General features: G+C 43.8%; 2 protein-coding genes across 9 annotated transcripts in view; one reads left to right on the top strand and one right to left on the bottom strand.

Annotated features, from left to right (window-relative positions):
• LOC115195472 (coiled-coil domain-containing protein 191) overlaps window positions 1-8,426 on the bottom strand; it is a 37,359-nt gene extending 28,933 nt beyond the window's left edge. For 3 of the 6 annotated variants that reach the window (XM_029755332.1, XM_029755334.1, XM_029755335.1), the window contains exons 1-4: window positions 5,692-5,960; window positions 622-663; window positions 346-481; window positions 94-246 (exon numbers count right to left, since the gene is read on the bottom strand). In XM_029755332.1, coding sequence (XP_029611192.1) covers window positions 94-246; window positions 346-481; window positions 622-663; window positions 5,692-5,766 — 406 coding nt within the window. In that variant the 5' untranslated portion in view covers window positions 5,767-5,960. Of the gene's footprint in view, window positions 1-93; window positions 247-345; window positions 482-621; window positions 664-5,691; window positions 5,961-8,148 lie in introns of those variants that run through there. The other 3 variants (XM_029755338.1, XM_029755337.1, XM_029755333.1) reach the window with 3 other exon arrangements.
• LOC115195473 (queuine tRNA-ribosyltransferase accessory subunit 2) lies at window positions 6,521-26,736 on the top strand. Of its 3 annotated transcripts, none has more exons than XM_029755341.1 (9): window positions 6,521-6,605; window positions 7,122-7,326; window positions 7,432-7,487; window positions 8,792-8,868; window positions 10,886-11,095; window positions 14,232-14,431; window positions 19,964-20,115; window positions 24,862-24,973; window positions 25,090-26,736. In XM_029755341.1, exons 2-9 carry the CDS (start codon window positions 7,127-7,129, stop codon window positions 25,358-25,360), a joined length of 1,278 nt encoding a protein of 425 aa, XP_029611201.1. In that variant the 5' UTR covers window positions 6,521-6,605; window positions 7,122-7,126; the 3' UTR covers window positions 25,361-26,736. The 3 variants fall into 3 exon arrangements, with proteins under 3 accessions (XP_029611201.1, XP_029611199.1, XP_029611200.1); XM_029755339.1 differs by having other exon boundaries at window positions 19,964-20,142; XM_029755340.1 differs by having other exon boundaries at window positions 6,536-6,605; window positions 7,126-7,326; window positions 19,964-20,142.
• The last annotated feature ends 394 nt before the right edge of the window (window positions 26,737-27,130 follow it).

Raw genomic sequence — 27,130 nt, 5'->3', positions numbered from 1 at the left:
TGACGGTGGTATGATGTATTAACTGAACCACATATTGTCAAATGGAAGTTAAGAGTTAAATGTGTGTTGTTGTGTAGGTTAGTGTCTCTGTACCATCAAAGTTGCTGTAGTCCAGGGAAACAGGCTGGGCAGGTGGCATGGCTTCTGGACTGTTCTTCTCAGGGGAGACAATCACATCCTCCTCTTCCTCCATCTCCATCTCCAGACGCAACTTGCTGTTCATCCAATCACTAAGAAGAGCCTGGGCTACAGGAAAAAAAGAGTCACAAAAAAGGTGTGTGTGTGTGTGTGTGTGTGTGTGTGTGTGTGTGTGTGTGTGTGTGTGTGTGTGTGTGTGTGGCCTACCTTCCCCGTATGCTTGGTCATGATCCAACAGCTGCTCTGTGCTGTGTAGTGCCATTGACTGACTGCTTATCACTGGATGGGGCTTCTTCAGGGAAAAAACCTCAGTCAATGCAAAGTCTGAGGCCATTTCCACTGTCTGGGGACACAAAAGCACACCTCATGAATACATATGGCCTTATAGACAGATATAGCAGAATAATATCCTCTGCACACAAACACAAACAGTCCATCTCTGGTTTCAGGAGGTAAAGATGGACAAAGTGAAAGAGTTCTCACCTTCATCCATTGGTTGATCTCCTCATTATTGAGCTGCACCTGCTATTGTAGAAAATGAGACTTATTTATCATGACAAGAACAGGAGCTCAGACAGTTTCACAGACAGTGAGAGTGGTTAACCGGTGGATGTAAAACCAAGAGAGCCCAGCCAATGCCTAATGTCTGAGGATTATTTCAGATTCATTTCCTATAGCAGTTGAAAAAAGTTTTTCTCTTCTAAGCGTGATTCAAGTATCCCTGTGTCACCCTGAGCACTACCAGAGGATCTCAATGTCATGACTGCCCACGAGAATCCAAACAGGTCAGATCAGGTTTGCAATGAATAACTTCAATCAGACCCCCTCTCACCCGTAGAGGGGAAGGAAAGAACTAGTGGGGATTAACAACTCACGTCCTGGTGTAAATCAAGGGAAAAGATCCAGGCCTGTGCTCTCCAAATTCACCAAAGGAATGTGCTTTGTCTCAACAGACCTTTTTCCCTCTGAAACTCTAACACGTTCAAAAGCAACTACTGGAACAATATTTGTAACGTATAACGTGGAGAATGGTCAGAGGCGATCAAAAGAACACTCATTTTGTGATGTCATAAAAAATGCTATAAAGGAAATACTGTAACTTTGAAAGTATACCCACTACATATATGAAGTTTCCATACTATGGGTTGTGTATGTAATATCAAAAATGATGAAAGTGTTTTCGTTAAGAGAGGGATGTGATGTGAGAAGCTATAAGAGATAATTGTTTTCCATAACTTTGCACAGTGAGTAACCACCGCCCCGGAGTGAGGTCAGAGAGTGTGACAGCCTGCTGGGACCGCCCTTCAAGCAAAACGTATAAATGATGGGTTAAGGAAAAAACACATTGGCCAGAAAAGTGTGAATGGGCAGCTACACGTTTAAAACGGTTTGAACTTTGAATCTCAACACGAGGCGGAGACGATAAAATCACCTCCCGGACAATCACTGGTACGGCTGATTAGCTGTCCTTAGTAAAGTATCTTCGAAAGCGAATTTAAGTAGGAACATCCTGTTACTCTGCTCAAACCATCGCATTACGCTACTCTCATCAAACCACTGGGGAACCATCGATACGGCTGGCTAGCCTATCTTCAAAGAAGCATCTTCAAGAGCGAATGGAAGGAAAATTAACTCTATAGTTCTGTTCAGGACTACACGACAAGTCACTGGATAACGGACAACTACAAAGAAGGACAACAGTAGAAGACTTGTTGGAACCATTTTGGACAATCAGAGCCTTACAAGCGTGCCGCGAAAAGGCCCAACCCCCTTTCCAAGGAGATCTCCGACGAACCCAGGCATTTCACGTAAATACATTCATGATTTCTTACTTAAAGCGGGCGGCGGTTCGTGTGCAAAGTATATGGTTACTGTAGGTGAAAGTAGTTTCTGAATGTACCAATGTTAAGTGTCCCTCTCCCCCTCTTCATCTCTTCTTTAACTTTTTAGTGACGGGGCAGTATTCGGAAATTCAGATGAATACGTGCCCAAATTAAACTGCCTGCTTCTCGGGCCCAGAAGGTAGGATATGCATATTATTAGTATATTTGGATAGAAAACACTCTGAAGTTTCTAAAACAGTTTGAATGATGTCTGTGAGTATAACACAACTCATATGGCAGGCAAAACCCTGAGAAAGAATCCAACCAGGAAGTGACTTGTAGTTCTTCTATCTAATCCCTTTTCAAACTAGAGTGTCTGTGGGGTCATTTTGCACTTCCTAAGGCTTCCATTGGCTGTCAACAGCCTTTAGAAACTTGTTTCATCCGTCCACTGTTACTGGGCAGAGAATAGGAGCTCAGTCAATCAGTGGACTGCCTGGGACCAGTGAGTTGTTTACTGCGCGGACACGTTGGCGCGCCTCACCTTCTTTTTCCTCTGTAATGAATACGCTATTGTCCGGTTGGAATATTATTGACGTTTTATGTTAAAAAGAGCCTAAGGATTGATTGTAAACATTGTTTGACATGTTTCTATGAATGGTAATGGAACTATTTGACTTTTCGTCTCTGGTTCTCCGCTCTGGCATTATGCCTTTGGATTAGTGACCTGAACGCGCGAACAAAACTGAGGTATTTGGACATAAATATGGTGTATTTCGAACAAAAATAACATTTCTTGTGGGAGTCCTGGGAGTGCATTCCGACGAAGATCAGCAAAGGTAAGGGAAGATTTATAATACTAATTCTGAGTTTAGTTGACTCCAGAACTTGGCGGGTAACTGTATAGCTTGCTTTGATGGCTGAGCTCTGTACTCAGAATATTGAAAAATGTGCTTTCGCCGTAAAGCTATTTTAAAATCTGACACAGCGGTTGCACTAAGGAGTAGTATATCTATAATTCTTTCAATAACTGTTGTAAAGTTTATCAATGTTTATGATGAGTATTTTTGTAAATTGATGTGCTCATTCACCAGCGTTTTGGTGGAAATACATTTTCTGAACATCACGCGCCAATGTAAAATGGGGTTTATGGATATAAATATGAACTTTATCGAACAAAACATACATGTATTTTGTAACATTGAGTCCTGGGAGTGTCATCTGATGAAGATCGTCAAAGGTTAGTGATTCATTTTAGCTGTCTTTCTGGTTTTTGTGACGCCTCTCCTTCCTTGGAAAATGGCTGTGTGGTTTTTCTTGTCAAGGTGATGTCCTAACATAATCTAATGTTTTGCTTTCGCCGTAAAGCCTTTTTTAAATCGGACACTGTGGTTAGATTAGGGAGAATCTTATCTTTAAAATGGTGTATAATACTTGTATGTTTGAGAAATTTAAATTATGAGATTTTTGTTGTTTTGAATTTGCGGCCCTGATATTTCACTGGCTGTACCGCGGGTGGGGCGCTAGTGTCCCACATAGCCCATACTAGTTAACAAGCAGCCATGTTGCCATCATTCCGCTAGGGGCCTGTTTTCAGCATATTAAGGCTTCAGTCAATAACCGGTGCTCGGATTTTTGCAGATGCAAGTGTAACCGATGTGAAATGGCTAGTTAGTTAGCGGTGGTGCGCGCTAATAGCGTTTCAATCAGTGACGTCACTCGCTCTGAGACTTGAAGTAGGGTTTCCCCTTGCGTTGCAAGGGCTGTGGCTTTTGTGGCGCGATGGGTAACGGTGCTTCGTGGGGTGTCAGTTGTTGATGTGTGCAAGGAGCCCGGGTTGGGGCGAAGAGAGGGACGGAACCTACACTGTTACATTGATGCTGTTGACCCGGATCATTGGTTGCTGCGGAAAAAGGAGGTTGTCAAAGGGGGGGTGAGTGTAACCAATGTGAAATGGCTAGTTAGTTAGCGGTGGTGCGCGCTAATAGCGTTTCAATCAGTGACGTCACTCGCTCTGAGACTTGAAGTAGGGCCGTGGCAAGGGCCGTGGCTCTTGTGGCGCGATGGGTAACGATGCTTCGGTGGGTGTCAGTTGTTGATGTGTGCAAGGGTCCCTGGTTCGAGCCCAGGTTGGGGCGAAGAGAGGGACGGAACCTACACTGTTACACAAGGAGGTTACGACTGTTCAGAATGGGATATGATACGAGGTTATGATTAATAAGTTGACTGTTTATAGATGTGATAGGTAAAGATCTTTGAGTTTAATTCGGGAGATGGTAACTCTTTAAACAATCACTCTCGTTGTGCCCCAGATCCTAATGAGTTAATTGTTACATGATTCATTTAATCGGGTAACAATTAAACATAGTTAATTAGCTAAATAACAGTCTTCAGATTCATGTTAATTAAAGTCAAGTCACGACATCAAAAAGGCCATTTAAACTGTAAGGGCTTCTTCAGCCTTCTCCAGCCACTGGGACGTAAAAATCCATACATTCTGAAGCCCCACCTTATTTCTAAAGATAGCTTTGAGGGCACTTTTATTATGGTTTACCCATCTCGATAGGTTTCTTCCAATAAGGAAATGTCTGAGAGATGGAGACAGAAAATATGATACAGTTGAATATATTTAAAGGTCCAACACAGCTGTTTTTATCTCAATATTAAATCCTTTCTGGATAACAATTAAGTACCTTGCTGTGATTGTTTTCAATTAAAATGGTAAAAATAAAATTGTAAAATTGCTTCTTAGTAAAGAGCAATTTCTCAAGTAAGAATTAAGCTTGGACTGTCTGAGTGCGAAGGGGAACATTGAAAATAAACTGTTAATGGCAGAGAGGCTTGGAACTCTCTTTCTTATTGGTCTATTAACTAATTTGCCACCTGATGATGTCACCACGGCCAAAACTCCATCCCAACAAAACAGGCTGAAATTTCAAGCGGTCTTTTTAAACAGCTCTTACACTAAAATGCATTAGCATAATTGTAGCCTGCAGGCCAGGGGCGGTTCTGGGGGGCAGGGGGGGCCAGTGCCCCTGTGACAACAATTTTGGACCCCCTTGTGGCCCCCCTAAATGTAGAGTATGAAATAATTTTTACATAACTTTTTGCTATCTTTCTTTTTTTACATCCGTTATTAGACAGTGGCAACGATGATGATTATGAACATGGTCTTTTGCCTGCTAATGCCTGCAATGCAGTGAAGAAAACGATATGACAACAATAACGTCTAATGTAACTGGCCCCTCTAACAGTACAACTGGCCCCAGCTTGGCCTAGTTGAAATGGTCTAGAACCGCCACTGCTGCAGGCCGACTTCGGTCGTCTGGCTTCCGGGTTAAGAAGGGCTGGTGTTAAGAAACGCCATGTGGCGGTCATGTTTCGGAGGAGGCATGACTTGACCTTCGCGTCTACGGAGCCCGTTGGGGAGTTGCAGTGATGAGATCGTAATTGGATCGCAATTGGATATCACGAAAAAAGGGGCGGGAAATACATTTATTTTTTTAATAAAGGCAAATCATGTTTTTGACTGCACCAGACCTTTAAAAGTTTTGTTTGCAGTCATGCAGTGTTTGATCATGCATTGAAATATCAGTTCGAGGTAATCAATTAATGATTTGTGCATCACTAAGTTTAGGTGACACTCAACAATATTTGACTTTACCTCATACCTGTCAAAAGTAGAAAGTTTCTCACTCACCCAGACAGTATATTGACAATAACACCGTACCTTATCTGCAGTGGGTTTTTTAGTCTTAGTAACTCTTTTCCAGCGAAAAATATCAGGGTTACGTGGATATGCCATTTCTGACGCCAAATTAGCTGCCACTTATTACCTAATTAATACAGAGGAATACAATTTTACTTGCTACATAATTTACATTAACTACTTATAGCACTAGCTACGCTTACAGCAAAAAAAAAAGTATAATTTTGCACTGAAATAGGTATCTGAAGCTAATCCAAAAGTGATGCAGCTAGCTCCATGCTGTTCTGCTGTTTGCTAGTGCGCTGAAAATAGAACGAGATGCCTTGGTAATGTAGTCAATAGCCACGTTTCTAAAACGCTCTGTTTGCTTGATAGTGGCATTAGTAAACTACAAGTCCCATTCCAACCTTTTGTCAACAGAAACGTCCCTTTGGTAACTATAGTGACTTTGGATCCCTCCCCAAATGTTGAACGTTTGACTGTGTTGTTAAAATAGACCCCAAGTCAACCTTGGTTGAATGTGCAAAAGTCCACACAGCATTATCATAGTCCCACAGAAAGGGTTTGCAGATGTTATAATGTATGCACACACTCTGTTTACTCAACAGCAATTAGGTTTTGTAATGAGAGCTCTGCAAATTGTCACTAGTTACCACAGCCACAAAGTCAAAATATCGTTCGCATTTATAGAAACTAAGATGTGCTTTTTAGTCTTCATTTAAGGTTAGGGTTAGGCATACCGTTAGGGGCAGCAATAGATTTGAAGAAGATAAATTGTACAAATAGGCGTGCTTCAGCCATAATTATGACTGGGATTTGTTAAATCGTGACGATTCTCTCTCTCTCCGAAAATGATGACGTACAATGGAAGTGACAGGAGTGCGTGCGCCGTTCTTAACTCCGCGACGTGTAGTTTTCACGTGCTTTGGTTCCTGGTAAGCGAAAGATGCTTAATGTTCAATTACTATGTTTTGAAAATATCAAAACGTTACTTTATCTTGTTGAGCTTTGTCTAGGTTTTCGAAAATCAGACAAATGTTAACATTTGTTATTATGCTGGACTATTAAAAACGCCACTGAATTTAGCTACAGTAGTGATAGCGATTGCTAACAACATCGTCAAGCTAGTCAGTTGTTTTCCCATTTTGGCCATAGTACGTATGGACAAACATTTAAACCGTAAATATCTGTTAATTACTGGCATCAGCCGTTTCTATTATGTTCTATTATATGCTTATAATATGCCTTTCTACTTGCACCACAAATGTCAATACTCCATCTTTCACACTTGCGTGTTAGAGGGCATCAAATCTGTGATTCATTGTGGGTATATTTTGACTGACTGATCTACAAATAATAATGAGTAGTAGATCAGTCAGTCGATGTCAAACAAGCCCACTCTCTTTCGTCATCTGTCATCATCCACCTTGTTTCGCTCCTCTGTCTGTCAGGCAGGATGAAGTTGGAGCTGTCCCTGGTGGTGCAGGGCTGTCGGCTAGGTGTGCTGACGGGACTGGGCAAGGCAGGACAACACTCCCTAGAGGTGCCGGGGTGCCTGCTGTACACCCGCTGCGGCACCGTGCCACACCTCACCCAGGACACTTTGCACACACTGAACAACCTGCCCTCCGTCACACAGCTCACCCTGAACACACTGTGAGAGCCTCTTCCATTAGCACACTCTTTCCCTGTCTCTCTCTCTAAAACACACACACATCAAAATAGTATTTAAAGTACTTGCTTTGTGTGTACTTCGTTTAGAGCGGAACACCAGGAAGTATTGGAGGAGTTCAAGGAGGGAGTCAGGAAGTTTGCAGGTTGGCACTGACTATTCTTGTTGATATTATGCCTCACTACGGGTGGGTATAATTTGTGGAACGTTGCAACAAGAATCTATTCCATAAACTTGGTAAAGTACGAGGTTCCCAACAAACAACGCATACAAAGTAGCAACGCATACAAACCTAGCTAACTAGCTGCCGAATAGGCATCAATTCACCACCTAGCTTATTCTTAATGTTTGTCCATAGGCTACCAGAGTGAGGACAGACATTTTTCGGTAATAAACATGGTGAGTGAAAAACATAATGAAATGGCCCACGCCCTACCCGGTATCTTATTCTGCCGCTATACAACTTTGTATCCGTTGTTTGTTGGCAACCTTGGTTGGCAACCTTGTAATTTACGAAGTTTTGTAACAGATTCCTGTTGGAACGTTCCACAAATTGTACTCACCCCCTCACTACATCTACTGTCCGCTCTACACTGACTGTGCCGTTGCAGTAGGAAAGTCGAACATGTCATGCATTCATATGCTTAGAGCATATCCTATTAGACGTGCTACTATGTGACCACATTTTCATTAATGTAAGTGAAAGTGTCTTAAGTTTTTAACATGAACACATGTACAGAACTTTCTATACATTTTGTCTCAGCTTAACTAGAAAGCAGTTGGACATAAAGAGAAAAGTACATTACTTCGTTGCTGAATATTTGAATGGAAGATGCAGAAGTGCGTTGTTGAAAAGCACAATCCGCCTTAGCCCTTTCTAAGAGCTCCAAATGTATGCTTCATAAGTCCCGAATGGCTTTGAAACAGCCCTCATGTAGGAAAGTCAAATGTCATCACTCTCTAACAGAGATGGCTGGCTGTAGTGTGGCACCACTGAGCTGTTTCCTGCCCCTGGGCAAGCCAAGTTGAAATGAGAAAATATAATTGGCGTCCCAGCACTTGTTCACACGCAGGGAATTATTACATTGTGTCTTGAGGCAGGCAGGGAGGGAGCAACCTGATTGGGTAATTAAAAGTGAGCGTGCCACCGCCTGCCAGTGCTTGTTGCTTTTGTTTAGGTTCTGGTTTTGTCACCTTCTGATCTTCTCTCACAGCTGGCCTCTGATAAGGCCACGCCTCCTCTCTTGCATGGCTTCCAGTGTGTATTTAACAGAATGAACGAACTATCTGACATTACCAACAAGTCTATGTTTCTACCTCCTGCTGCTGTGTATACTATTAGGTGATGCGTCTTTTACTCGTGCTACTGGACCGGCTGTGCTGTCTGTTCTGCAGTAGAATGAATGCAGTGTTATGCATGCTTTAATACTGCGGTTGACCTTTTCACAGGTCTTCATGACACAGTGTTGTACTGCTCTCTCCACGACCCTGCGACCTCATGCCCCCCAGGTCACATCACCAACAAGGTCAGAGGTCATGTTTGGGGTTCTACTTATCCAGCAAAAATTATATTTTAGACTAAGCATTGGTGTCAGTCTAAATGCTTTACATTTCTGGGAGTTAAGTGTGATTGAGTGTGTGTGTGTAGTTGTATGTGTCAGAGTTGACACTAACAACATAGGTTGTTATAACTACAGTGCATTCGGAAAGTATTCGGACCCCTTTACTTTTTCCACATTGTTACGTTACTGCCTTATTCTAAAATGGATTACTTTTTTTCTCTTCTCAAATCTACCCCACTGACCAAGCAATAACTTTTATTTTTCAATGTTTACAATTATTTATTTTTAAACAGGAAATATTTCATTTACATAAGTATTGAGACCCTTTACTCAGTACTTTGTTGAAGCACCTTTGGCAGCGATTACAGCCTTGAGTCTTCTTGGGTATGAAGCTACAAGCTTGGCACACCTGTTTTTGTGTAGTTTTTCCCATTCTTCTGCAGATCTTCTTAAGCTCTGTCAGGTTGGATGGGGAGAGTCATTGCACAGCTATTTTCAGGTCTCTCCAGACATGTTTGATCTGGTTCAAGTCCGGGCTCTGGCTGGGCCACACAAGGACATTCAGAGACTTGTCCCGAAGCCACTCCTGCGTTGTCTTTTCTGTGTGCTTACAGTCATTGTCCTGTTGGAAGGTGAACCGTCACCCAAGTCTGAGGTCCTGAGCGCTCTGGAGCAGGTTTTCATCAAGGATCTCTCTGTACTTTGCTCCGTTCATCTTTGCCTTGATCCTGACTGGTCTCCCAGTCCCTTCCCGCTGAAAAACATCCCCACAGCATGATGCTGCCACCATGCTTCACTGTAGGGATGGTGTCTGGTTTCCTCCAGACATGACTCTTGGCATTCAGGCCAAAGAGTTCAATCTTGGTTTCATCAGACCAGAGAATCTTGTTTCTCATGGTGTAAGACTCCTTTAGGTGCCTTTTGGCAAACTTCAATCGGGCCTTTTATTGAGGAGTTGCTTCCGTCTGGCCACTCTACCATAAAGGCCTGATTGGAGGAGTGCTGCAGAGATGGTTGTCCTTCTGGAAGGTTCTCCCATCATCATAGAGGAGCTCTGTCAGAGTGACCATTGGGTTCTTGGTCACCTCCCTGACCAAGGTCCTTCTCCCCCGATTGCTCAGTTTGGCCGGGCAGCCAGCTCTAGGAAGAGTCTTGGTGGTTCAAAACTTCTTCCATTTAAGAATGAGGGAGGCCGGTGTATTCTTGGGTACCTTCAATGCTGCAGAAATGTTTTGGTACCCTTCCCCAGAACTGTGCCTCGACACAATCCTGTCCCGGAGCTCTACGGAAAATTCCTTCCACCTCATGGCTTGGTTTTTGCTCTGACATACACTATCAACTGTGGGACCTTATATAGACAGGTGAGTGCCTTTTGTAAATCATGTCCAATCAATTGAATTTACCACAGGTGGACTCCAATCAAGTTGTAGAATCATCTCAAGGATGGTCAATGGAATCAGGATGCACCTGCGCTCAATTTCGAGTCTCATAGCAAAGGGTCTGATTACCTATGTAAGTAAGGTGTTTTTAATTTGTAAAACATTTGCAAAATCCATTTTAAAATAAGGCTGTAATGTAACAAAATGTGGAAAAAGTCAAGGTGTCTGAATACTTTCCGAAGGCACTGTATACTAAGTTAGTTTTGGGAACCGAAAACTGTATTGAGATCAAATGTTTTATTGGTGAGAAAATGTGCAGAATGTCGGACATCTCCTTCCCTCTCTTCACCTCCAGTCTCCTCTCCGCCCTTCCTCTCTACCACCGTTCACCCCCTGTTCCCTCTCTTCACCTCCAGTCTCCTCTCCGCCTCTTCTGTCTTTCGCCAAAACCCTTTTTGTTCCATCTTCTCCCACTGTGCTTCCTCTCATCCCCATTTTTGGTACTGAGAGGAAACGCCAAGAGGAAGCTTCACATTTATACATCCGGTGAATTATCTGGCTCATTATTCTATCTGTGCTAACACTGTCTGTGTTTGTTCCAGACGGTGTCTGTGTGGGGCAGTGGCGGTCGTATCGAGCTGACGGTTGCGAAGTTCATGGCTCTTCAGAAGGCTGTCCAGCCAGACCTGTACCAGAGCATGGCAGACGGAGAGACTTGGCAGATCAACACTTCTCGCAAGAGGGTCCGCAAGTCAGTGGACCGCACCCTGGCCCACCTGGATGAGTGTCTGCTCCTCCACCACAAAACACAGGTCTGTCTGGGACTCATGCTGCTGGAGCCTCACACAAGGCCATGATGATGCTCCCAATATTAGAGGAATTCAATTAAAAGCTTCACTTGCATGGGGTGTGGCAGTCATTTATAAGTATACTGTACAGACACGGGCTACTTTTACTGTCAAAATATCTGTCTCTCTCTCACCCTTTCCAGTGTGTGTACGGTCATGAAAATCCTGGAAAAGTCATGGAATTTTAAAATAAAATCCGAAAGTTTAGGAAAAGTCATAGAATGAATTACATTTCTGTTTAATGTAATTTATTTATTCAGTTATATATTTTAACAGTCATATAAAAATAAACATCAGCCAGGTTCGGAATGACAAAGTGTGTCTGTTTGTGTGAGACGAGTGTGTTGTTGCTCAAGGAGAGAGAGACAGTCGGACAATTCAGCAGGTAGCAGGCCTATAAAATGTGATAGAGAACAGACTAACTAGGTAGGTAGACAATTCAAAACATACAGGTGAAGTCGGAAGTTTACATACACTTGGGTTGGAGTCATTAAAACTCGTTTTTCAACCACTCCACAAATTTCTTGTTAACAAACTATAGTTTTGGCAAGTCGGTTAGGACATCTACTTTGCATGACACAAGTCATTTTTCCAACAATTGTTTACAGACAGATTATTTCACTTATAATTCACTGTATCACAATTCCAGTGGGTTAGAAGTTTAGATACACTAAGTTGACTGTGCCTTTAAACAGCTTGGAAAATTCCAGAAAATGATGTTATGGCTTTAGAAGCTTCTGATAGGCTAATTGACATAATTTGAGACAATTGGAGGTGTACCTGTGGATGTATTTCAAGGCCTACCTTCAAACTCAGTGCCTCTTTGCTTGACATCATGGGAAAATCAAAATAAATCAGCCAAGACCACGTTCATCTGTACAAACAATAGTACGCAAGCATAAACACCATGGGACCACACGGCCGTCATACCGCTCAAGAAGGAGACGTGTTCTGTCTCCTAGAGATGAATGTACTTTGGTACGAAAAGTGTAAATCAATACCAGAACAACAGCAAAGGACCTTGTGAAGATTCTGGAGGAAACGGGTACAAAAGTATCTATATCCACAGTAAAACGAGTCCTATATCAACATAACCTGAAAGGCCGCTCAGCAAGGAAGAAGCCACTGCTCTAAAACCGCCATAAAAAAGCCAGACACGGTTTGCAACTGCACATGGGAACAAAGATCGTACTTTTTTGAGAAATGTCCTCTGGTCTGATGAAACAAAAATAGAACTGTTTGCCCATAATGACCATCGTTATGTTTGGAGGAAAAAGGGGGAGGCTTGCAAGCCGAAGAACACAATCCCAACCGTGAAGCACGGAGGTGGGAGCATCATGTTGTGGGGGTGCTTTGCTGCAGGAGGGACTGGTGCACTTCACAAAATAGATGGCATCATGAGGTAGGAAAATGATGTGGATATATTGAAGCAACATCTCAAGACGTCAGTCAGGAAGTTAAAGCTTGGTCGCAAATGGGTCTTCCAAATGGACAATGACCCCAAGCATACTTCCAAAGTTGTACCAAAATGGCTTAAGGACAACAAAGCCAAGGTATTGGAGTGGCCATCACAAAACCCTGACCTCAATCCTATAGAAAATTTGTGGGCAGAACTGTGTGAGCAAGGAGGCCTACAAACTTGACTCAATCACACGAGCTCTGTCAGGAGGAATGGGCCAAAATTCGCCCAACTTATTGTGGGAAGCTTGTGGAAGTCTACCTGAAACGTTAAAGGCAATGCTACCAAATACTAATTGAGTGTATGTAAACTTCTGACCCACTGGGAATATGATGAAAGAAATAAAAGCTGAAATAAATCATTCTCTCTACTATTATGCTGACATTTTCACATTCTTAAAATAAAGTGGTGATCCTAACTGACCTAAGACAGGGATTTTTTTACTAGGATTAAATGTCAGGAATTGTGAAAAACTCAGTTTAAATGTATTTGGCTAAGGTGTATGTAAACTTCCGACTTCAACTGTATTTTGTACTCTAGTTAACTGTTAAGCTATACATGTTTGTCATGTCAATGTCCCCAAAAAACACTGACATTTGTGAATAAGGCCATACTGTCGTGTGTGTGTGTTGTCCAATATTTTTATTTTAATCCCCCAGCCCCGCAGGAGGCCGTTTGGTAGGCCATCATTGTCACCCCCCCCCCCAAAAAAAAACACATATATATGTATGTATGTATGTGTGTGTGTGTTTTTATTTTTTACTGACTTGCCTAGTTTAAATAAAAATAATGCAAAGTTGATTTACTTTTTTAAACTAATTATATGATTCATTTCAACAATTATATTTTAATGAAACGAACGATTCACTTTGTCATTGTATTAGTTGGGGTTCGGTTGAATCGCGTTGAATTGAATCATGTGAATCAGAATAATTTGTGAATCGGGAACATTTAATTTTAGGAAAATTTGTGAGATGTACCATTTATTTTGGATTATGTGGATCTTGTTTTGTAGATACTTCCAGTTGATTTGGGCATCCAGTTTGAGGCATTGTAACTCAATAGATGCTAGTCAGCCTGCAAAGTAAACACTGCTAAGGTAGCTAAATATGACTGAAGAGAATGTGTGGATTCTTTATCTATAATTTATTGAATGAGTGACTTATTTAAAAAAGGCATAAAATGTATTTGGTTGCAATGTTTTACATCAAGGGTGGTCAACCATCCTCCAGGAGAACCAATGGGTGTACAGGCTTTTATTCTTGTCCTCCTCTAGCAAACTACATTTTAGAAGTAAGCTGCTCAACCGACCCTGATAAACTGTCTCTGACGTGTTTGAGCAGGGCTTGATCAGAAGCCTGCACACCCAGTAGCTCTCCAGTCTGAGGGTTGACCACATGTTTTATACAGTTGCCTAACAGGTATTCTACTTTGTGGGAGGTGCCTTGCTCAGAGACAGGAGATGGTACATGGAATTAGAGAGCAGCCTCCCAGTGTCGATACCACATTACGCTTACTTTTTATACCTTCTGTACATTGTTGGTCATGGAAATTTGGTTAAAAGTCATGGAAAAGTCATAAAATACCATCTGTCAAAATGTGTATGAACCCGGTCTTTCTTTCTTTCTCTGTGGTCTCCAGGAGCTGAGTGGGGTGGAGGTGTTGGGGGTGGTGGAGGGAGGAGATGTGCTGGAGGAGAGGGTGCGGTCGGCCAGGGAGACGGCCAAGCGGCCAGTAGGAGGATTCTGTCTGGACGGTCTCCATACTGCAGCCATGGAGCAGCACCTCCGGACCCAGCTCATCACTGCCGTCATCAAGGAGCTGCCTGAGGACAAACCCAGGTGTGTGTGTGTGTGTGTGTGTGTGTGTGTTCTTATAAAGGCTATATAGCATACAAAAACTCTTCATAGGCACTACATGGATGCATCACAGACCCCTTTATAGACCCCTTTCTGTGTTAGAAAAAATTGCCGCACAAGATGGTGGCAGAACACATGGTAGTTCTTAATAGTTCCTATTTATTTGCTTATGAGTGTATTTCACACTACATTCGGATTATAATTGGATTTTAAAGCTTGCATGAATGTCCTGCTTAATACACTGCTCAAAATAATAAAGGGAACACTAAAATAACACATCCTAGATCTGAATGAATGAAATAATCTTATTAAATACTTTTTTCTTTACATAGTTGAATGTGCTGACAACAAACTCATACAGAAATAATCAATGGAAATCCAATTTATCAACCCATGGAGGTCTGGATTTTGAGTCACACTCAAAATTAAAGTGGAAAACCACACTACAGGCTGATCCAACTTTGATGTAATGTCCTTAAAACAAGTCAAAATGAGGCTCAGTAGTGTGTGTGGCCTCCACGTGCCTGTATGACCTCCCTACAATGCCTGGGCATGCTCCTGATGAGGTGGCGGATGGTCTCCTGAGGGATCTCCTCCCAGACCTGGACTAAAGCATCCGCCAACTCCTGGACATTCTGTGGTGTGGATGGAGCGAGACATGATGTCCCAGATGTGCTCAATTGGATTCAGGTCTGGGGAACGGGCGGGCCAGTCCATAGCATCAATGCCTTCCTCTTGCAGGAACTGCTGACACACTCCAGCCACATGAGGTCTAGCATTGTCTTGCGTTAGGAGGAACCCAGGGGCAACCGCACCAGCATATGGTCTCACAAGGGGTCTGAGGATCTCATCTCGGTACCTAATGGCAGTCAGGCTACCTCTGGCGAGCACATGGAGGGCTGTACGGCCCCCCAAAGAAATGCCACCCCACACCATGACTGACCCACTGCCAAACCGGTCATGCTGGAGGATGTTGCATGCAGCAGAACGTTCTCCACGGCGTCTCCAGACTCTGTCACGTCTGTCACATGTGCTCAGTGTGAACCTGCTTTCATCTGTGAAGAGCACAGGGCGCCAGTGGCGAATTTGCCAATCTTGGTGTTCTCTGGCAAATGCCAAACGTCCTGCACGGTGTTGGCCTGTAAGCACAACCCCCACCTGTGGACGTCGGGCCCTCATACCACCCTCATGGAGTTTGTTTCTGACCGTTTGAGCAGACACATGCACATTTGTAGCCTGCTGGAGGTCATTTTGCAGGGCTCTGGAAGAGCTCCACCTGCTCCTCCTTGCACAAAGGCGGAGGTAGCGGTCCTGCTGCTGGGTTGTTGCCCTCCTACGGCCTCCTCCACGTCTCCTGATGTACTGGCCTGTCTCCTGGTAGCGCCTCCATGCTCTGGACACTACGCTGACAGACACAGCAAACCTTCTTGCCACAGCTCGCATTGATGTGCCATCCTGGATGAGCTGCACTACCTGAGCCACTTGTGTGGGTTGTAGACTCCGTCTCATGCTACCACTAGAGTGAAAGCACCGCCAGCATTCAAAAGTGACCAAAACATCAGCCAGGAAGCATAGGAACTGAGAAGTGGTCTGTGGTCACCACCTGCAGAACCACTCCTTTATTGGGGGTGTCTTGCCTATAATTTCCACCTGTTGAAATTTATTGTCAATCAGTGTTGCTTCCTAAGTGGACAGTTTGATTTCACAGAAGTGTGGTTGACTTGGAGTTACATTGTGTTGTTTAAGTGTTCCCTTTATTTTTTTGAGCAGTGTATAATGTTTGCGTCATCATCGTAAATCAACTGAATTATACTTAAAAAACACATTGGCTAGCTTTTGTTACAGCCAATGTCATTGAGCATTAGCATTTTAGCTAACAAATGCTGCATCCAAAATAGTTATTTTGCGAAGATAACAACCAAATATAATCTTAGCTAATGTTCAAGCAATAAACAAAACATTTTAATCAGAACCCCAAAAAGTTATTTTGTTTAGAAGTAATAAAAACGTAAATCTATTGAATGAGCGCAGATAACGATGGCTCCCTCACTGCAGCCAAGAGTTGCTCGCATCTGTGCGTGACATCAGTGTGTCGTGTACTGGAAAGGGGTCTATAAGCTTGTGACATAACAGCTCCCTCTGTAGAGTGCATTGGCAGGAATGACATATCCCACTATGTTATGTCTATTATGACTAAACTGTCAAAACAGAACGATGTGCTCTTTGTCAGCACATTGTGTGTGCTGCAGCTCTGCCTCAGGCAGCTGCTCTCTCCCACTCTCTCTCTCGCTCCTCTCGGCTGCTTCACGGCAGTAAAAGTTAGTTGGTAAATCTATCAACAACTCTGAGGAAACACTGAGGCTGCCTTAAAAAAAGTATCTGAATATGTTGCTAATCGCTTTCAGAGGGAAGAAAAGTTGCTGGCAGGAGTCAATGTCACAATGACATAGATCAAAGCTACTGAGTTGGCAACCCTGCCCATTAACGCTTCATACGCTGTAGCTAGCTCCAGTTAGCAGCTTTTACCCTTCTTACTCACCCTGTCCACACCTACACTCCCATAAACCCTAAATATGAATGCTCCTTCATCCCATCCCACTCTCTCTCCTTCCCTGACTCACCCCTCCTCCCCTTACAGCACCAATTATTTGTGTTTCTCCTTCCCTCGCTCCACCCCCCCAAAGCAGGATGTTCTTCAAAAACAATCCATACCTCCTTTAACACTTTAATTATCTCCCTCTCCTCTCCACTCCTCTCGGTCTCTTCTCTCCACTGTTCCAGTCTGTCTATTCCCTCTCTCCACTCCTCTTTGTCTCTCGTCTGCAGTCTGGCTCTTCTCTCTCTCCACTCAGACCGATTTTAGAACGTACAGCAGGGACCAGGTAAGGGGAGAGGACCAATTAATGGCTCTAATTGAGTCATCATGTGACACCTGTGAAAACCAGGGGTTGGAAACGGTTCAGGGAAATGGAACCCGAAAAATAAATACATTTTTAGAGGAACAAAATCAGAACCAGGAAGAAGTGACCTATACTGTTCTGGAACAGAACCACTATTGTAAAAGCATGGGAACTGATTACCGTAATTTCCGGACTATTGAGCGCACCTGAATATAAGCCGCACCCACAATTTTTTATTATTTTTTATTATTATTTTGAACATATATAAGCCGCAGGTGCCTACCGGTACATTGAAACAAATGAACTTTACACAGGCCTTAACGAAAAACGGCTTGTAACAAAAAAATAATAATTAGCAGTAAGCTTTAGTTGTCTTTTTGCACTGAGTCAATTCCTAACGCTGCTGTTTCCAACGTCTTATCATCGACTCATTAAGACCAAGCTCCCGTGCAGCAGCTCTATTTCCTTTTCCAACAGCCAGATCAATCGCCTTCAACTTGAAAGCTGCATCATATGCATTTCTCCGTGTCTTTGCCATGATGAGGGTGACAAAATGACTACCGTAATCAGAATGATGGGAAGTTTGAGAGCGCTCGATTTAATCTAAACAGTAAACAAAAAAGTTGTTTGACCTTAACCCGTTTGGCAATTTCATTGGTCTAATAAAAGCTTTATGCCGCCAAAAAACTGAGCACGTCACAGAATGTGTTTTTTTTTTTTTTTTTTTTTATTAAAAAATTGAAAGCGGGAAAAATCCAAATCCAAAAATCCATATATTAGCCATATATTAGCATTGTTTAAGCTGCGAGGTTTAAAGCGTGGGAAAAAAGTTGCGGCTTATAGTCCGGAAATTACGGTAATAACTTTCATTCCAGGCATTATTTTCAGTTTCACAAAAAAAACGCAACAAGGCGCCTATGCAAAGCCCTCAGTCCGTCACTCAGAAACGTGTTCCAGTGTCTGCCTGCTAGATGAAATTCTTTGCCAGTGTGTGTTTAGGCTACCTGCCCCTCCCCCTGCCGAAGCTTAGGCCAAGGTAGCCTACTGACGTTACAAGTGTGATTCCGAAATTAGGGAGAGATTTTTAATTAGAGAAGAATGGATTAACTTTTTCCATGCTAGTTACGGATGCTATAGTTATCACGTTTCACATTGGATTTATTAACTACGAAAAGGCGTGTTTTTATTTATTGTGCCGCTCTGCACACACAAGCTTGTTAGCTAGCCTGTCCCAACACTAAGCCAAGTCTCTGCATTGTATAGACATTCCAAAAATTTCCTTCATAGAAGCCGCTCCTTCCTAGGTATAATTCTGTGGGCCTAATTCAGATAATGCATGTCATAACAATGCCCTCTCCCCACCCTCAACATTTCAGTTGTATCTCGCACCCTACACTTGTCTGTCCATTGCGCATGTAAACAACTATAGCCTAGGCAGCCGATAGCGCCCATGCATCAGCTGCCTAGACTAAAAGAACTATAACTTGCCCGCTTATAGCAAGCTGCTCAGTCCGCACTGATTGAAGTAATTTAAGGTCGAGCTAATGTAAAAATAAATGACAGAAACAAACAAAGCAACGATATAACCGGTACTGGTTCTGGACTTTATTTTGCAGGTCGGAACAGTGGAACGGAACTTAACGAATGAAATGTTTGGGGAAATAATTTCAGTTCCAACCCCTGGTGAAAACACGGCGACCCCCATCCCCATATTATACACTATTAAATCCTACCCCGCACACACTCAACCCTAAAACCCCCTAGTGGACTGCTGTTACTCTCACAGTGGGAGACTAAGAGGAAGACAGACACCCCTCCCTCTATCCTTCCATCACTCTGTGCTCATAATGCTCACTCAGAATCTCCAGGAAACCATGGCAACCCCTGCCTTCCCTCCTGGGAGCCATGGCAACCCCGTTCCGACTCTTCTTCCAGCCGCACTGGGAATACTGGTCTGGCTAGAGAGTAGACTCCCCACTGAACTCAGCCTGCTTCCCTCTGTCCTATTCCTCCTTGCCCTGGAGGTGAGGGAGCCGACTGGGGCTCTGGGAAGGAGCAGGAGTAGTGGAGAGAGTGGTGCTGCAGGTCGTATCAGAGACCCCCAGATGCTCACTTTGGGCCGTACTGCGTTTCCTTAATGAAAAGAGGCTCCATCGGGCCTGTGCTGGGTCGGCCTGCCCCTGGGTTGTGGTGGTGCTGGGAGATCCACTCCCTCCCTCTGCCACCATTATGGGATGGTAAATTAGTTTGGCCCTGGAAACTCGAGGCAGTGGAGTAGAGAGAGTGAGGGGGAAACGTGAGTGATTTTGAGACTGAGGTGGGTTAAGGGGGAATGGGTTTCAGGAGGATGCAACCTGTTTTTTTCTGTCTGCTGTGAGCATGCATGTGTTCTGTATGTGGATGTTCTGTTTTTGTATTGATTTTGGTGTGTGTGTGTGTGTGTGTGTGTGTGTGAGAGGGAGAGATGCTGCATCTGTAGTGCTTCAGGGATAACACTGATAGATTAGAGAGATGGGTAAGAGTCTCTTTCAGTTTGTCTGATAATTCAATCATTGATCAACAGTGTAATCCGTTTCTGTCTGTTTGCCCGCCTGCCTCTCTTTCTGTCTGTCAGGCTGCTGCAGGGTGTGGGGCGGCCAGACGAGGTGCTGGCGTGCGTGGAGGCGGGAGTGGACCTGTTTGAGAGCTTCTTCCCCTTCCAGGTGACAGAGCGAGGCTGTGCTCTCACCTTCCCTTTCAACATCACCACTGACCCAGAGGCAGCAGGTACAGGTGTACAGGCACCCCCAACAGGTCTGTGTGTTCCATAAGCGCCAATAGCTGACTACTAACCCTTATGTGGCCAGCTACTTGAATGACTTCAACAAATGGGGGTGCATCAGATGCCACCCAATTCAATTATTTTCATTCTGCTGGCTACTTGTGATGTTTTGAGAACACATTGACAGCTGTGATGCAGTACTGTCAGAACCATAGACCACTGACAGGTGTGATACAGTGCTGTCAGAACCATAGACCACTGACAGCTGTAATACTGTGCTGTCAGAACCATGGACCACTGACAGCTGTAATACTGTGCTGTCAGAACCATGGATCACTGACAGGTGTGATGCAGTGCTGTCAGAACCATGGACCACTGACAGCTGTAATACTGTGCTGTCAGAACCATGGACCACTGACAGGTGTGATACAGTGCTGTCAGGACCATGGACCCGCTCCACACTGACAGGTGTTACACAGTGCTGTCAGAACCATGGACCCGCTCCACACTGACAGGTGTGATACAGTGCTGTCAGAACCATGGACCCGCTCCACACTGACAGGTGTGATACAGTGCTGTCAGAACCATGGACCCACTCCGCACTGACAGGTGTGATACAGTGCTGTCAGAACCATGGACCCGCTCCACACTGACAGGTGTGATACAGTGCTGTCAGAACAGCTGAAAGTCTCTTGGGGTATGTCTTGATAAGCATGGCACATCTAGCCAGTGGGATTGTTGTCCATTCTTCAAGGCAAAACTGCTCCAGCTCCTTCAAGTTGGATGGGTTCTGCTGAGGTACAGCAATCGAAGTCATAACACAGGTTCTCAATTGGAATGAGGTCTGTGCATTGACTAGGCCATTTCAAGACATTTAAATGTTTCCCCTTAACTTCTATGGGCTACGTGGGACGCTAGCGTCCCACCTGCGGGACACAGCCAGTGAAATATCAGGACGGCAAATTCAAAAACAACAATGTCATAATTCAACTTTCTCAAACATACAACTATTTTACACCATTTTAAAAGACACACTTCTCCTTGATGTAACCACATTGTCCGATTTCAAAAAGGCTTTACAGCGAAAGCAAAACATTAGATTATGTTAGGAGAGTACATAGACAAAAATAATCACACAGCCATTTTCCAAGCAAGGACATGTGTCAATAAAACCCAAAACACAGCTAAATGAAGCACTAACCTTTGACGATCTTCATCAGATGACACTCCTAGGACATTATGTTACACAATACATGTATGTTTTGTTCGATAAAGTTCATATTTATATCCAAAAACAGCATTTTACATTGGCGTGTGATGTTCAGAAAATGTATTCCCACCAAAACGGCCGGTGAATGTGCACATCAATTTACAAAAATACTCATCATAAACGTTGACAAAATATATAACAATTATTTAAAGAATTATAGATGGACTACTCCTGGATGCAACCGCTGTGTCAGATTTTAAAATAGCTTTACGGAGAAAGCACATTTTTCAATATTCTGAGTAAATAGCTCAGCCATCATGGTGAGCTATTCAGACACCTGCCAAGTTCGGGGCAACCTAAACTCAGAATTAGTATTAGAAATATTCTCTTACCTTTGCTGATCTTCGTCAGAATGCACTCCCAGGTCTGCTACTTCCACAAGAAATGTTGTTTTTGTTCCAAATAATCCATATTTATGTACAAATACCTCCGTTTTGTTCGAGCGTACAGATCACTTATCCAAAGGCGCGAGCACGGAACGAGAGACAAAGTCAAAATGTTCCATTACCGTACTTAGAAGCATGTCAAACGCTGTTTAAAATCAATCTTTATGTATTTTTAACGTACAATTGCGATAATATTCCAACCGGACAATAGCATATTCATTCAAGAAGAAAAAGGAACGGCGTGCTCGCGTGACCTTTGTTGCCAGGCAGACCACTCAGTGAATGAGCTCCTATACTCTGCCCAGTGACAGGAGAATGCTCAAACCACTTTCTGAAGGCTTTAGACAGCCAATGGAAGCCATAGGATGCTTTGGGTCATTGTCCTGCTGGATAGTGAACCTCCGTCCCAGCTTAAATCTCTGGAAGACAAACGGGTTTCCCTCAAGAATTTCCCTGTATTCAGCGCCATCCATCATTCCTTCAATTCTGACCAGTTTCCCAGTCCCTGCCGATGGAAAAACATCCCCACAGTATGATGCTGCCACCACCATGCTTCACTGTGGGGATTGTGTGCTCGGGGTGATGAGAGGTGTTGGGTTTGCGCCCGACATAGTGTTTTCCTTGATGGCCAAAAAGCTCAATTTTTGTCTCATCTGACCAGAGTAGCTTCTTCCATATGTTTGTGGAGTCTCCCACATGCCTTTTGGCCAACACCAAACGTGTTTGCTTATTTTTTTCTTTAAGCAATGGCATTTTTCTGGCCACTCTTCTGTAAAGCCCAGCTCTGTGGAGTGTACTGCTTAAAATGGTCCTATGGACAGATACTCCAATCTTCACTGTGGAGCTTTGCAGCTCCTTCAGGGTTATCTTTGGTCTCTTTTGTTGCCTCTCTGATTAATGCCCTCCTTGCCTGGTCCGTGAGTTTTGGTGGGCGGCCCTCTCTTGGCAGGTTTGTTGTGGTGCCATATTCTTTCCATTTTTTAATAAGGGATTTAATGGTGCTCCGTGGGATGTTCAAAGTTTTGGATATTTTTTAACCCTGATCTGTACTCCACAACTTTGTCCCTGACCTGTTTGGAGAGATCCTTGGTCTTCATGGTGCTGCTTGCTTGGTGGTGCCCCTTGCTTAGTGGTGTTGCAGACTCTGGGGCCTTTCAGAACAGGTGTATATATTCTGAGATCATGTGACAGATCATGTGACACTTAGATTGCCCACAGGTGGACTTTATTTAACTAATTATGTGACTTCTGAAGGTAATTGGTTGCACCAGATCTTATTTAGGGGCTTCATAGCAAAGGGGGTGAATACATATGCACTTTTCCGTGTTTTATTGTTTTGCATTTCACTTCACCAATTTGGACTGTTTTGTTTATGTCCGTTACATGAAATCCAAATAAAAATCAATTTAAATTACAGGTTATAATGCAACAAAATAGGGAAAACGCCAACGGGGATTAATACTTTTGCATGGCACTGTACATGATTAAACATTACAGTGGGCTCTCATGGGCGAAGGCTGTGATCACGCTGTTGAAGATAATTGATGTTAATCAGTATGATGAGGAGGAGGATGATGAAGTTAAGAGTCATGGGGCGTTGGGCTTTCCCCTCACCGCAGGGAGTCCAGCAGAGTACAGCAGTCTCTAATTCACTCAGATCCTTCTGCCACTGTAGACAGATCTCTCTGTTGAAGAGAGGCTTCTTTGGCTTAACATCATGAATTAATCAACAAACTTTGTTCCCAACCAGCTTCCAGTTCAATACCACTGGGAATTATGGCAGCAAAGACCTGTGTGTGTGTGTGTGTGTGTATGTTTTTTTAATTACTGTGTGAATATGATAGAAAGTGTCTTCTTTATAATTGCGTCCCTTGCTGTGTGTGTGAACAAGATAAATAGAGACGTGTGTGTGTGTGTGTGTTTGCGGGGATAAGATGCCATATGTGTTTTCTAGCCCTCGGTTAAATCAAATAAATGGGTGGAGATACAATCCCAACGGGTCAGATGGTGAAATTAAATCAATAAATGATCTCACTGTTACCCCAGTAAACTGATAACAATTAAATCATGCCCTGCCGTTAATCTCTGATAAAGGAAAAGAAAACACAATATGATTAAAGCATTCCTGAGGGAAATTGAAGCGTCCCATGGGATTTTCCGTTTGAGAACTGTAAAAGTTTTTATATCAGGCCAAAGTAACAGATTCAGAAGGTGAGGATCAGACTGATTTAAGTATCAGATAGCACTAATCGATTCTACACGGGGGAGTGTATCGAGATTCACTGGAGGTGAGTGTTAGGACAGGACTGGGGTCCATCAGCGAATGAGGAGACAGCATCCAAATCCCCCCTCAGCTAATTAGAGGGCTCTGTGGGGAGGTGTCACAGCCCTCGCCCCAATCTTTCTCTTCTCTGGCACCACAGGCCCTCGGCTTACCACCTGCCATCCTTGTCCTCTCTCTCATTCTCGCTATCCTCCCTTTCTCTTCAGATCACTCCCTCTATTCACTCTCCCTCCATCCCTCTCTTTACTCTCCCTCTATCCCTTTTTTCCCTTCTCTTCTGCCATCTGTCAAACTCATCTTCCCTCTCTTTACTATCATTCCCTCCTGACCTGACTTCTCTTTCTCCTCTCCATTTTTCACCTCTTTTCCCACCTCCTTTGCCCCCCCCCCCGTCCTGTTGTTCTCGCTTGCTCACGCTCTCTTTCTCTCTCTCTGTCACACTGACTGGATCATTCTGTTTGCCCTTCAGTTGACCTCAGCTGCTCTCTCTAGAAGGAAGTGCCTGATAACTATTTATTGAAGCTGTTGGGCGAGGAATTTCCCTTGTGTTGGGGGGGATGCTTTTGTGAGTGAATGTGTGTTTTGGTGGACGGGGCCTTGAATTCAGCAAATACTGATATTCCTTTGTGGGAAAGGAGAAGATCGTGAAATTGGAACACAATGGGCCATAATTGGTTTAGGATGTATGGTTTTAGGACATGATCTGACTTCTATGGACTTTGGAATGTGTGGGTTTAGTAAATGGATCAGATTGGTCTAGTTGAATGGGTGTGGCCAAAGGGATTGATTTGATTGGTGTGTATTTTGGCAGTTGTGGAGTTGGACAAGTCCGAAGCTGCTGTAGGTCAGAAGAATGGAACTGATAATCCCCAAGAAGAACAAGCCAAGATGACTCTTTTTGAGATCAACCTGAAAGATAAGAGGTTTGTGTCCATTAGTGTTTGTGCCAGTTGGTGTGTGCCTCTGTCCCTCTCACTCTATTCTAAGGAATGTGTGTGTGTCTTCCTGTTTCATCTGTGTGTGACCCTCTGCTCTCCAGGTACAGAGACGACTTCAGTCCCCTGGTGGAGGGGTGTGGCTGCTACTGCTGCAGGAACCACCAGAGGGCGTACCTACACCACCTGCTGGTGACCAATGAGCTGCTGGCTGGAGTACTGCTCATGCTCCACAACACGGCCCACTACTGCGCCTTCTTCACTGCCCTCAGGGGGGCGCTAGCCAGCGACAAGCTGGACCACCTCAAGAAAAGAGTACTAGAAGGACCAGGCAAGGGGATGAGCGGGGTGGGGGCTGGGGAGAAGGATGGATAGGTTTGTTGGAGAGGTAAGGGTGGGACAGGGAGGGGGCTGGGCAGAAGGTGGGAGGAATAATGGGAGTGATTCAGGTGAAAGTGTTGGGCGACCTTTTCTCTCCTTCCTTGAGGAGAATCTGTGGGTTTGAAGGTGGCTAGACGAAGGCAAAGTTTCTGTTTAATTGCGCTCACCTACCCAGTCATGTCAGATCAGTGATTACTTTCAGGCAGTCAGGATGCATTTTGGGGACTCCAAGGAGAAATTGGCTTTGCAGCGGGCGGCAGTCATCCGTAAAAACAAAATAGGCATCTCAACAAATAAAAAAGATATAACATGAGAGGGAGCAAGAGGACCAGGTGGAGGGCCAGTAGAAAGGGGCAGGAGGACTAGGTGAAGGGGTGTGGAGGGACAGTGGAAAGGGGGCAGGAGGACTAGGTGAAGGGGTGTGGAGGGCCAGTAGAAAGGGGACAGGAGGACTAGGTGAAGGGGTGTGGAGGGCCAGTGGAAAGGGGGCAGGAGGACTAGGTGAAGGGGTGTGGAGGGCCAGTGGAAAGGGGGCAGGAGGACTAGGTGGAGGGCCAGTGGAAAGGGGGCAGGAGGACCAGGTGGCAGGCCAGTGGAAAGTAGGCAGGAGGACCAGGTGGCAGGCCAGTGGAAAGTGGGCAGGAGGACCAGGTGGCAGGCCAGTGGAAAGGGGGCAGGAGGACCAGCTGAAGGGCTAGTGGAAAAAGGGGGCAGGAGCACCAGATGAAGGGGTGTGGAGGGCCAGTGGAAAGTGGGCAGGAGGACCAGGTGGCAGGCCAGTGGAAATGGGGCAGTGCAGATGCAAAGTTTGGTAACAGAATGACGGTCTCAAACAGCAAACTGTCGTTCTGTTACCAAACTACATCTGCACTGTTCAATTAAATGTCTTTGTAAAATGTTCTGTGGAAATTGTTCAAAGTAGTCCTTGTGCAGACCTGTATCATTAGTTTAACTTTGCAATCATTGTTTTTTGTTTGACATACATTTTATACATCAGTCTCAATGTTGTCCTTTTAGAAACACCTCTGATGCTGTCAGCATCATTCTACAAACACCTCTGATGCTTTCAGCATCATTCTACAAATACACCTGATGCTGTCAGCATCATTCTATAACCACCTCTGATGCTGTCAGCATCATTCTATAAACACCTCTGATGCTGTTAGCATCATTCTATAAACACCTCTGATGCTGTTAGCATCATTCTATAAACACCTCTGATGCTGTTAGCATCATTACCTATTGCTTTATTTATCTGCTTTTCATTTAGGTCCCTCTTTTTCTATAATTATTTTTCGCACTCAATCAAGTATTTGATGAAAACTTGGATAGTTTTTTCCCACATCTAATAAATGTAATTGTGCTTTATACCTGACGGTTTTATTAATTCATTTTTCCGTATACACACACACACACACTGTATAAAAGTGACTGATGCATCCTGTACCCTGGTATACAGCTGTGGAGAATGATTGGTTGTCAGGGCAACGTCCTTCAGAAAGTATTTAGACCCCTTTACTTTTTCTACATTTTGTTACACTACAGCCTTATTCTGAAATGTATTAAATAAAAATAAATCCTCATCAATCTACACACAATACTCCATAATGACAAAGCGGAAACAGGTTTTTAGACATTTTTGCAAATGTATTAAAAATAAACATACCTTATTTACATAAGTATTCAGACCCTTTGATATGAGACTTAAAATTGAGCTCAGGTACATCCTGTTTCCATTGATCATCCTTGAGATGATTCTACAAC

This window comes from Salmo trutta, chromosome 6 (genome assembly GCF_901001165.1).
Source record: "Salmo trutta chromosome 6, fSalTru1.1, whole genome shotgun sequence".
Classification (NCBI taxonomy): Eukaryota; Metazoa; Chordata; class Actinopteri; order Salmoniformes; family Salmonidae; genus Salmo; species Salmo trutta.
The sequence above is the reverse complement of the archived record's forward strand: the minus strand, read 5'-3'. Positions and strand labels throughout refer to the sequence as shown.

Excerpts from the sequence above, each read along its gene's own strand:
- LOC115195473 (XM_029755339.1), top strand. The coding sequence starts at position 7,127 with ATGAAGTTGGAGCTGTCCCTGGTGGTGCAGGGCTGTCGGCTAGGTGTG. Across the intron at positions 7,327-7,431 it reads CAGCTCACCCTGAACACACT|AGCGGAACACCAGGAAGTAT; the intron begins GTGAGAGCCTCT and ends TACTTCGTTTAG. Across the intron at positions 24,974-25,089 it reads ATCAACCTGAAAGATAAGAG|GTACAGAGACGACTTCAGTC; the intron begins GTTTGTGTCCAT and ends TCTGCTCTCCAG.